Here is a 12,648-nt window from a genome sequence, read left to right as displayed (position 1 = left end):
TAGTACTATAGTTTTATAATCCAACTGACTGGTTAGATACTCTCAACTGCTGTGTTACTTTGAAGATTCACCAAAAATATGTGTTTCAATGAAGACTTTTTAAGATGAAGAAAAAAATCATTCAGCAGAAAGAGTGAAAAAGTCCTCGTGAATAGATTAGTATTGGTAAAATAGGGTTATTTGGTCTCTGCTGAAGCTGACCTCAAGATTGGCTATATACAGTATATTCCTAACCCTAACCCTACAATACTAGTTTTTTATACTGCCAACATCATGTCCAAATGACCCAATCAATGCATCCTAAAATTCAGTGCATGGTCACATGCATAAATATACTTTGATAGAAACCAGTTACACAGTTAAGTCCACCTGTTTGTCAGTTTGTTTGTGGTTTCCTCTTTCTACTGTCTTCAACATCTTTTTGTAGAACTGATCTGACCGAGCAGTGTCTGTCTTCATGCTAGATGACATCATTTTTAGACAGGTACACAAAAATTACTAACGGGTTGTTGCTAGGTGACCAGATGGTCTAGTTTGCATGGGGATGCAAAAGGGGGCATAGTACACTTGCAAACAGTGACATGCTCTATACACTTGGTTCTATGGCAACAGTCATGTGAATCTGAATGATGAATCTATTCTGATAGTTGATCATCAGCAGTCTTGATTCGATGTTTGTCAAGAGATTATTTGCCATTTTTGCATTTGACCAAGAACAGGCTATTATCCTAAACCCTCCGAATCTCTGTCCCTCCTTATAAACCTGCCCCTCATAACATCTGCATGATAACATGCTCAATATTTTGTAATCTAAGTTTGAAGTATTCCACCTGACAAATGGGATCGCCCTTTTTCAAAATTCATACATGTTAAACCTATGGCCTAAAACAGTTCAAAAGTATTAGTAAACATAAACAACTCTTTCGCAAATCCAATAACTAAAGTGCTGAAACTTTCAATTTGTGACATCATAAATGATAAAGTTTGGAACTATTCCATAGATAATGAATTGGAGATGTTATAGATGGCACTGAGAGCCCCCAGGGAAATGTTCTGAGACCACAAATAATCTCCCATTTATTGTCTATGGAGCAGCTCCAGACTTTATACTTGCTGACATCACAAGTTTGAGACTTACTTCTATGGTGTCTGGCTTAGTTTCTGGCTTGATTGAACTTCCCTAGGCCTAACGTACTGGAATTCTTCAATTAGATGGTATTCCCCTTCAATGTAGCTGATTATAGACAATTTAAACTCTGAAAAAAGTCCAATCCAACGAAGTCAAAGTTCAAATCACCCACCCTAATCGAACCTCTGTTGGAATCTCCCTCTTCATTAAAAAACGGATTATATTTGTATCCATTTAAGTGATCTGAATACAGCAGATTAAGATTAGGATTGCTACAACTACATGTAGTGTTTGTGTTTTTGCTGTTTTGCTGGCAGACCTTTTTCTACTGCAAACAGACATACAGAAAATGTCCAGCTCTAATCTGTCTGACTCTGATTTAGTGGTGTTTAATTTGGCCAGCACCATGTGACCGAGCAGTAAACTCACTTTTCGCCCTCCAATGGCTCTGTGTTAATGAAGGAGCATACCTAATCTAATTAAAGCTTGATGTCACCCGATCAACTGATCTGTTGATAATTATAATTTGAGTTGATGTCATCCTGTTCGACTGTAGATCATGCTATTCATGTGTGATTAGATCAACACCCTCAAATGAAGGAGCTTGTTCAGTGCCAGAGAGAAATCATTTGGCAGGCAGTTGAACACAATATAGCTATTTTAGATAGAAGACACAACACCGTTTCTGTTGTTTTATAACAACTCGAAGCAAAGCCCCCACTCCTCCTCCACCTTTTTTATTCCTCCACTTCCCAGTCCCTCACTGGTTTTCCCTTAACTGATTAAATACACAACAGGGAGTCCTACCAAGTGATCATGAGACTGGTACAAATAAGATGGCTGACATGATAGTGATGCTTATCATAAAACAGCTCCCATACACTCCATATCAAAGATATTTGACTATCAAAATATGCCAACATGTTAAATATTTCTCATAATCATGAATGATTGAAACTATAGACTCATAGGCTACTTGGCTGCTTTTCACATTTTCCCATCATTGAGGTACTGAACTACAGCTGGTATTTATCATGTAGCCTTCCACTAATTCATATGATGAATCCCTATCTCATTGTGGAGGTCATCTTACTGTGTACTGAAGATTCTCATGACACGGTAGGGACTGTAACATGATGTGCATGCTAACAGTGTTGTTTCTCTCTCAGTCTGGGCTCAGCAGCTCTGCATGACTGCCTGGCAGACTCCAGGTACAAGTCATCATCATCATCACCACCAACACACACTCACACAGACCATCGAGTGGTGTGTTGTCATCGCAGCTCCCTTGCAATGTCAACATCAAAATGGTCTTATTTCCATGCTTCCAATAGGCTTTGCATTGGTTGACATGTATGTTAGCTTACCGTTGTGTTTATGTTTCATCTCTTGGGATTCAGTCTTGCAGGTCATTCATTAGCTTCTCTTTTTTCTGCAATTTTCAATTGACCGTTAAGTCCCGCCCCTGGAATGCAGACTGGCCAATCATAGCGTAGCATCAGCCAGCTCCGACCAGAGTCCAACAACTGTCCAGCTGAGCTCCAAAGACTCTCATGCAATCATTTCAGGTTTTCATCATTTTCAGGCTGGTTTAGTGGTTTTGGAGCTAGTCATTGTTAAATGTTGTGTAATAGTGATACTCTTTAACCGATGCTAACATTAGCAGAGTAAGTTAGCACACTTTAAGTAGTGTTACTACTAAAGTTAAATGCTGTGTATATGCATTAACGCTAACCGAGATACTCATTGTCAGACCTCATTCAATGTCATATAGTGTTTGTCATATTTTATGCTTTCATCTGAGGCCAAAAAAACAGAAAAGAGGCAAATTGTAAGGTATCTTATGACTGACTGTCCAATTAAATGCAATTGACAGTGTCACAGTATACAATAGTCTTAATGTTAAGTGAGGTAGAGAGGATGTTGGATGGACATACTGTTGGTAAATCTCTTCCTCTGTCAGTAATACACAGAAGCATTTGGAACAGTGCGTGTGTGTTTGTGTAATGTGACAGTGAACTGTATCTTTCTCACACACACTAACTTATAATAATCATTGTTTCCCTGCATCCTGCAGAAAAGGCATTTATTTTCACTACAGCACACATCAGTGTTCACAACTGGTCTGCAGTTTGTTAACAGCGTAGTTGAGCCTGGTTGAGACTGTAGAGTCACGTGTGTTTCTATTCAGCTGTATTGTGAAGTTGGACTTGACTGCACTTGATGACATTCTTTTTCATCCATCATGTGTGAGAAATAGACAAAAAAGATGTACAGCTATTATGGAATTAATTTTGATTGTACATCCATGTACACATAAAATGTTCTCACCTTCCAGTCTTGTTCATATTTCTACACCCACAAACATTTTCCACTCACTGAATTAATTAGCTTTTTGTTCCTGCTAATATTCTTGTTAAAATGGTAAATATGCATCACACCAGAATATTCATCTGGTTAAACAAATGCTGTGTTTTAGTAATTAATCTGGAGCTGTATGATCTATCAAGCTGTAGGTTTGTTGTAATGAACCTGAACTGATCAACGAGATTGTAAAGTCAAACGTACACATGGGAGAAGTGTCTTTTCCTTCATTTTCTAAAGGAAAGACTGCTGCAGCAGCAGGCTTAGATGCTGCAGAAGATGATTCATTGATTTAAAGCGAGTCACCGTTTAAGAGCTTTTAATTCAACTGTTGCTGAAATGTCAGTATGTGCTAGTGATTTCTCTTCCTCCGAATCACTCTCATACTGAAGTCTTCAGCAGTCCAATCCATTTCAATTATGTATGACCTTTTTTGTTCCTCACCCACATGCTCTGTTCACAGCTGTGTTGATCAAAAAGACTGATGGGGACCAGCATGTTCTGTTGCCATTAGGTGGCAGTATCTAGCCTCAGGAGCAGACCTGAACACCAGCGCTGACTGAGAGAGTACTCACTCTTCAGTAGCATTTGGATTATATTTGTAATGTAAATTGGGTGCAGAACTATTTCTCACTCAATAAGGATGAAACAGGACTTGTACCCAATGATTTTCTCCGTTGGAATCTAACAATGACAATTTCAGCTACGACTGATTGCATTTTGCAAACAAAAATTTTCACCTTATCAGTCCCAGGCCTCAGAAATAATGCTCAATTTTAAAGCATTTCATTTCAGATGTCATGCAGGTTGCACTACATTACTGGCACAAAGGCTGCACATCTGCACAGATGGTTTGTATTGAATCATTTAGAGGACTTCTTTGTAGTCAGTGTGATTTGTCAGGAATCACACTGACAAATCACACTGGCTTCTCTCTGTCTGTGGGAGAGAAGAGCTTGTCATCCACTGGAGCTTTGTATTAGTGGGGTTTAATATGTAATTACTGACAGTGGTCGTAGTGTTGCTGATGACTTAGGTTTATTTCCCCAGTCTGAAGTACGGTGAGCTTTCAGTGTCGGTGTGCAACTGAAACTGGAATGACTACCAATAGATACAGAGAGAGAGAGAGGAACTAAAAATGTCTAAATAACATTTAAATCAGGCAATTATTGGGCAAAATGGGACAAAATCTGGCTGAAACCCCGCAAAAATATTCTCCCACAGATAAAAATAAATAAATATGCATGCATGCAGGGCTGAATTAGGCCAATATCCTTTATTTAAGTATTCAAAAAAGATCTGCCAAATTGTTATCATTAGAAAGCCCTTGCCTGCCAACGTAAAAAGTAGTCACCTCTGCCAACTGGTCTTTAAGCTTGCTGACCTTTTACTTTCTGACATCACAAAACCCAGCCAGTCTCAAATTATAACTAAAGAAAAAACCATCACACACTTACAACACATACTAGAAACATATTTGTCCCTTAACAGACAGCAAACTGTAACTGATAAGAACCTAAGAAAAACGTTGACAATAGAGAAGGACAGACACACAATGTCAGAACTATAAAAATATATTTGAAAAGAATTGCCCAGATTTCAATCTGTGGGGAAAAGAAAGCATGTCCACTGCTAAATATGCCATTTCCTGCCACAACAAAAGAAACAAGCAGTGGGATTTACTTGTACCGTAATCTGATTACCACCACCATGTCATATTTACTTGCTTATATTTTCTTTTATTTGATTTACCCATTTTTTTATTTATTTTATTTTATTATGTAATATTGTTATTCGCTGTATTTTTTCTGTTCTGTTTCATTTTGTTTTTGCTCATTTTATTAATTGTATTTTATAATTATAATTGTGCTTTGGCAACATATGACAAATGTCATGATGAGAGAGAGAGAGAGAGAGAGAGAGAGAGAGAGAGAGAGAGAGAGAGAGAGAGAGAGAGAGAGAGCGAGAGAGAGAGAGAGAGAGCGAGAGAGAGAGAGAGAGAAATGATCTACTGGGAAAGAAGAAGTGAAGGACGGTAGAGCAGAGGAGGAGACAGAAAAGATGTGTGTTGACCTCTCTCTCTCTCTCTCTCTCTCTCTCTCTCTCTCTCTCTCTCTCTCTCTCTCTCTCTCTCTCTCTCTCTCTCTCTCTCTCTCTCTCTCTCTCTCTCTCTCTCTAATAGCTTTGTCTCTGGTAATACACTCCTTAATGCAGCCAAAGGCTCATCACACACACACACACACACACTGGCCACCATTACTACGCATCCCATGATGCATCTGCCTCAGCCCTGAACAGTCAGTAGGGCGTATTCTTATTTACCAGATGAGAGCAGATGTATGAGACGAGTGTGTGTGTGTTGAATTGTTTTTTTTCTGTGTTCGGATGTTGTGGTAGTCTAGTATAGATTGACCGACACTTTGTATGTGTTTATATGCTTTATTATGTGTTTTTCACCCACATGCATTTGATTGTTATTCTATTCGGAGGATGAATGAGTGTTTGTAGTTCTATGTTGTGACCCTGCCTGCTGTGGCGTGGACGTCCACATTGTTAATGGGCTGAGTGAGTATTCTGTGTTTGTGGACACCATGTTGAATGTTGTACCTGCTACCTACATGCTAAGAGGTCGCCGTTCCCTTGCAGTGGACAAAAACAAGCCTCGGGAGGTGCCAGCAAGACCCAGAAACACCAACACCAGCTCACTGGCAGCAGCACCCGCAGGAGGAAACAACCAGAGAAAACAGCATCCTCCACCAGAACTGGTATGTTCTCTTCTTTTTGAAGTTTTGAGATTTGAGATGCAAATTCAGTCATGGGCAAGACAGTATACATCAGAGAACATTACCGAGCAGGATCTGATTGATGAAAGAAAGTACAAGGCGTGTTGTTTGACGGGAGTATTTAAAGTGGTAATCCACAAGATGTTCCTTCGTTCTTTGTCTTCATGTGAGGTGTCCCTGCACAGTTTGTTAAGGTGGTATCAAAGAAACTGCCACTGTTCATGCTAACGAGTTCTAAAGTTTCACAGGCATGTTTTAAATGGATAAAAGTTGAGCCACAGAAAGTAGCAAAATGCACATTTATTTATAATGTAATGGCTAATTTTGCTTTTCTTTATATTTGTATTTCTTTACTGCATATTATCTTCTTCTCGTGTTAACAAGACATTGTCTCCCAGGTGTGGTTTAGCATTTTAAAAAGATTACTTTTCTCAACTGAGTGCTTGTGTGTGGACATGAGGAAGAATAGAATTGTGTTTGGGATCATCTTAAGACAAGACATTCAGAATCATTTGGGTTGTTTTTTCATATTACTTATGAAATATTATCTTTCCCTAATAATCAAGTTAGGGTCATAATCCAGTGCTGCTGTCGGTGGTGATGTTTTGTCTAATTAATGTCTTTAATGAAGAAGATATATGGTATTTTTTCTTGCTAGGTACCAGATGTGGTGAATGCTAATGCACCAATGATGGCAGTTCTCCCAGTGCCGGCCCCTGATACCACTAACACTGGCTCAGGCACCACTGGAGCCTCTGGTCTTGGGTTCAAAGCAAAAAACGGGTCAAGATCCAGCCCCAAAACAGCATCCCGCCTACAAAATACATCCAAGCCTGGCGCAGCGGGGGCTGTTGTGGTGGACCGGATGGTCACTGCCAAACAGAACCAGAGCAAAGAGCTGGCAGAGAAGAAGAACCAGGCCATTAACCAGCTGAGGAAGCTGCTGGTCCAGGGGAATAAGAGAGTGGAGGCTCTGGCTATAGTCATCCAACAGCTCTTCACTGAGGTACTCCGCTTATTTATATGTTTACCAAACAGCTAAAACACACTCACACCACCGGCTGTTGAGTGAAAGCTTCCATCCTTTATTTACTCTTCTTTACGAGGCGGAACAGATGTTTTGCACATTGTTATATTCTGTTAAAATGTCTACAATGCAGAGAAGGAGCACTCTGTGTAGCTGTGTGTCAAACAAAAGGGCAATAATCCAGTGCTGCTGTCGGTGGTGATGTTTTGTCATAGCGTTTTTCAGTAGTGTTGGCAAGAAAGGCAATGCAGGAATGCAAATTCCTGCATTTGCACTGCAAATATGCTTGTGCAGTGACTTTTTTTAATGAAACAAACCCAAGAAGTGCCTACTTCCCAGGAAAGACTCTAGACTTTAATACCTTTCTAGTCTTCCGACCACTCAAAGTGCTTTAACACTACATGTCATCATTCACCCATTTACACCCATTCACATACTGATGACAGGATAGCTCCTGCAAGGTGTCACCTGCACATCAGGACTATCTAACCCCATTCACACCGTAGGTGTGTCTTGCTAAGGACACATCTGGAGCCGATCTTCTGATTGAAAGACATCCTGCTCTACCTCTGAGCCACACACTTAGCTAGTGAACATTAATATCTGGACAACTACAGTGATCACTGTACTGTTTGAGCATCTTGCATCTTGCTTTGCACACAGAGATACACCCCCTCCTTCTGTTAGTTAGGGCCTCCAAAATATTTTGGATCTCAACTGTGACCTGTGTTTCAAAACATCAAAAGTGAGCTGGGAGGAAATGTGGAGACTTCACTGTGGTATCCAGTAGAGGCCAATATTAGTTGCTATGCCTTTTACACCTGCGCTGGTTAGCAAGCTAACATTTTGTGCAGATTTAATCAGGATATTCCTATAATAAGTTTATTGACAAAGAATCAACCATATTTACACTCCTTACAGCACAAGTAAACTGAGTCCAATTTGTTGTGCTGTTATGCATGTTTATCTATAATTTATGTTATCTCTCACCGGACCTCCATGGCACCAGCATGGCTGTTTACGTCTATCAAATCATAAAAGATGCTGTTTCTTTCTCGTATGCTGTATGGTAGTAGGGTCAGCCTTATTTTTCAAATACGTTTTCTCTGGATGGGACTTGCTCTGCTGTTCAATGAATATATGTTGGATGCAGCCAGCTAGTGAGAGTTCCCCCAGAAATAATAATAGTAATTCTGGTAAATAAGCTGGATCTGCAGCATCATTTAGTGGGGATGGGTCCCTTTTCTTCAGCTGTAGCACCACACCAGTTAAAAGGAAGATAAGGTGGACATGTTTGAACATGTAAATACATTATGGTCTAGCGCAGTTTCAAGGGGGTCAATTAGGGTAAATGATCAGTTATCTGCACCATCCTTCCCCTTTGGCGAATTAGAGCAAAGCCTATAATTAAAGCATCACTCACAGTTGTTAGTGATGATCAGTGTTGTTTTTTTAAGTTGCTGGTTGACATGCATGTTGGATGGATGGATGGATACTTTATTCATCCCTAGGGGGAAATTTGTGAAATGTTGAGGGGGAGTGGCACTATTAATGTTTAGAAGAAAAAGGAAATCAGAGGCCTAAAGTAAAATATTATCTTGTATATCTTTAGATATTATTAAGAGCAGGTCACAGGTACGTAACTATAGTTATTGACATACTTATGAAACCGAAGGATTGAAGCAAAATATAAAACAGTAAAGTTGACCAATGTAGTCAGAATCATTATCTTTACCTGTGGTGACAAAGTCAGCAACAACACACACATACAAGGTGACCCTTCACTGATAAAACATGATGTGCAAATAGTACTAAGAAATTGCGTTATATTCTTGCTTTGAAGATAATGAAAATGTACATAAACGTGAGGCACACACACACCCACACACTTGTCCTCAGTGAGTGTGTGAGAAGCGCATGACAGATATGACTTGCCTGCATGTCTCTCTCTGAGGGAAAGCAGCTCATTATCTGTTCAATAAGCTATTATTAGCAGGAACAACCCTGCACCCATACAGTAATGGATGTGTGTGTGATTAACTGATTCATAACTCTCAGCGCTGGTGTTTTGAATCAAGGTCTGATTACAATGGTTTTATGTACTGTATAAGGAGAAATGCTCCACTTCTGTGGATATTTCTCAGCGGTGTATTGTGTTAGTGTGGGATTGTAACGTGAAGCTCAGCTGAGAGAGCTTTCAGATGGTTACAGCGCAGGAGCCTTCCTGACTGGGTTATTGATTAGATGGATGGCCCGGTGGAAAAAGTAGAGATGAAGGGGGAGTGACGAGGAAAAGTGAGGGAGGAGTGGAGGAATGCAGCAGCTGCAGTTCAAGCCGTGAAGCTCTTTGAAATGCATGTCTGAGATTATGTGTGTGTGTGTGTGTGTGTGTGTGTGTGTGTGTGTGTGTGTGTTTTTATCGAAAGCACAAATACCAATGCTATCTAATCTGTTAGATTGACTGGGGAATATAAACTGCACATTTTCTTCCTTGAGCTGTGGGTAGGGGGTGGGGCTTTGGTTTAGTGAAGGGTTGGGGATTTAGTTGGGTTACTGGGGTTATCTGTAGACCTATACTTAATTCTGTAAACCCACGCTGGTCTAACGTTTTCAGCGCAACTTCTTTACCATCTATTTTGTCCACTTTGGGAGTGTTTCATATGTTGGCAACCATACATGGAAGGAAGCATTGTAAAGGACTTTAACACCCTCACACTCTTCAAGGGAGTATAATTAAAATCGTAATGCTAAAAAATGTCTTTTTTAAGTTAAATTATGGATTATTTATGTATTCCAGATGCTTTTTCCCTTTTGTTTTTGAATTCTCATTTCCCCTTTTCTCTGTTACATTAAGTATTTACTGTTTTGAAAACAAACAAGACATACTGAAAGTTAATTTACAAATGACAAATCCTCTTTTAAAGTGTTTTGTGGTGGGAGAAAGTACTACTACTAATTTATTTGACTGATTAATGTTCTTTTAGCACAAACTTTGAATAGACAAAGAAAGTTATAAAGGATATGGGTAAAGACAAGAGAGGTATGACTGAAATGCAGAGACACCAGATTTGTGTGTAAGCAACTGATAGGGAACAAGAGAAAGGGAGATAAGAACAAAGATAAGAAAAAGATGGTGCAGAAATAACTCTCATTCCTCCATCGCACAGTATTCAGGCAAGAGAAGGAGAAACAGATGGAGGGAGGAGGGAGGACTGGGTGGTGAACAGGTAGAGAGTGGGAGGAGTGGAAGTCAGTAACAGAAAGAGAGAGGGCTTCATTCAGCAGGAGGGAAGAGAGAGAGAGAGAGAGTTTTCCACTGGTGATAGAAGGAGAGAATCAGTGTGTGTGAGAGAGAGGACTGAAGGCATTTTGAAGGGTGAGTGTCCTCATTAAATAGACATGGGCTCCACGGACAGCAAAACCAATGCAAAGCCCAGCAAGGCCCTCCCACATCGCAGCAAGAAGAAACACAAGGTGTGTGTGTGTTTACTGCAGTAGATGGGGTTCTGCTTTATCTGTTGCTGCTCTTTTCTCTCTCTCTTCACCTCTGAGCTGTGTCATCGACTCAAAGAAGTCAGGAATTAGGAAGCTGTTTTGCAATTGGGTCACTTTACGGGAAGCGAGCCACAAGTGATTTCACACATTGATCATGTTAGCTGTTGGTTTTCAGTGGGTCATGAATGTCATGGAAAAGTTCAGAAATATTACACTAAGGCCACAACAGGGCATGAACACTATTCATCATATTCTCTCTAACCATTCCAACAATGTCTTGTATTTCTTCACAGTTTACATTTTCTCTGTTAGAAACCTTTTGGCTCTCTGTTTTCCCACTCTTTCCTACCGCCGCCTGTCTGCTCTTTCACTTTACTAACCCCTCAGACAACAGAGGGACTTTATGGCTCTCTCTCTCTGTGTATGTGTGTGTTCGTGTGTGTGTGTTCGTGTGTGTGTGTGCGTGTGTGTGTGTGTTCGTGTGTGTGTGTGTGTGTGTGTGTGTGTGTGTGTGTGTGTGTGTGTGTGTGTGTGTGTGTGTGTTCGTGTGTGTGTGTGCGTGTGTGTGTGTGTGTGTTCGTGTGTGTGTGTGTGTGTGTGTTCGTGTGTGTGTGTGCGTGTGTGTGTGTGTGTGTTCGTGTGTGTGTGTGTGTGTGTGTTCGTGTGTGTGTGTGCGTGTGTGTGTGTGTGTGTTCGTGTGTGTGTGTGTGTGTGTGTTCGTGTGTGTGTGTGTGTGTGTGTTCGTGTGTGTGTGTGTGTGTGTGTTCGTGTGTGTGTGTGTGTGTGTGTGTGTGTGTGTGTGTGTGTGTGTGTGTGTGTGTGTGTGTGTGTGTTGTGGTCTTGTGTAGGCAGCTTTACAGTCTTTGTGGTAGCGTAAAATGAATTTAAAATTCAGTATATAAAGGGCATTCTTTGATGTTAGTCTCTAAGTCTAAACTTAATAGTGTGATCCTATTCTTTCAGGTCAGGGATGTGATATTACAGGCAGGTTTTTTTCAGGATGTTCTTTTGTTCATTCTTAATTGGAGGCAAGCTTTAAAAGTTGTATTTGACTGGGACACTCTTTCCTTACTTTTTCAGGTCAGTTACAGCTGATGTGAACAGTTCAAGATTGGGTGTTTTCAGACATGATGGATGTTATTTTCTTGATTGTTTTAAGACAAGACAGAATCTTAAGCTTGCTCTAATATTTGGCTTTTTTCAGCATTATTACAATGGTCACAACCTCTCCAACCACAGCTGACCTTTACAAAAGTTTTCTGCAGTGAACTTTGAGGCCAGTGATTGCATCACTTATCTGTGATAAGTCAACATTTTCAAACACACGATGGCAAATGTCATCATTGTCAAATGTCAATCATTCATTGTTCACTATATAGTTCGTGACATAATGCTTTCCCAAAGTCATGGTGAGAAATATTTAACCCTTGATAGTGTTCTAAAATCATCTCACAGTGTATCGTAGAAATAAGTGTACAATCCATGGTCACTAACTGAGAGCTGCACAGATAGGGGGAGGAATAGAACGACCTGACTATATCTAACACACCATATAGTCCTCCACATAGAATTCCCTATATAGTGTGTACTGAATAGTGATAAATTTCTGCTTGTATCTGACTGAAGAGTCTCTTCATCTTCTCTTCTGTGCAGCGCGAGGAAGCCCTGAAGCAGAAGAAGGGGTTGTCGCTGGAACTGGCAAAACTCAGAGACGAAATGGGTAAGAGACGGTCTCTCTGCACATCCATCTCTCTCTCTCTCTCTCTCTCTCTCTCTCTCTCTCTCTATCCTCATTTGCATATGACATGCAAATATGAAGCTTATCAGGGACAGGTCAACTGCCATTTAAA

The 12,648-nt window shown here is 40.3% G+C and overlaps 1 protein-coding gene across 4 annotated transcripts in view; it reads left to right on the top strand.

Moving 5' to 3' along the window:
- LOC306696503 (uncharacterized protein) overlaps positions 1 to 12,648 on the top strand; it is a 76,381-nt gene that overhangs the window by 52,299 nt on the left and 11,434 nt on the right. For all 4 annotated transcript variants that reach the window (XM_079160140.1, XM_079160142.1, XM_079160141.1 and 1 more), the window contains exons 8-10: positions 6,140 to 6,258; positions 6,935 to 7,282; positions 12,452 to 12,518. In XM_079160140.1, the coding sequence (XP_079016266.1) occupies positions 6,140 to 6,258; positions 6,935 to 7,282; positions 12,452 to 12,518 (534 nt within the window). The remainder of the gene's footprint in view (positions 1 to 6,139; positions 6,259 to 6,934; positions 7,283 to 12,451; positions 12,519 to 12,648) is intronic.

This window comes from Pholis gunnellus (genome assembly GCF_910591455.1).
Source record: "Pholis gunnellus genome assembly, chromosome: 5".
Classification (NCBI taxonomy): Eukaryota; Metazoa; Chordata; class Actinopteri; order Perciformes; family Pholidae; genus Pholis; species Pholis gunnellus.
This window is presented reverse-complemented; position numbering and strand designations above follow the sequence as displayed.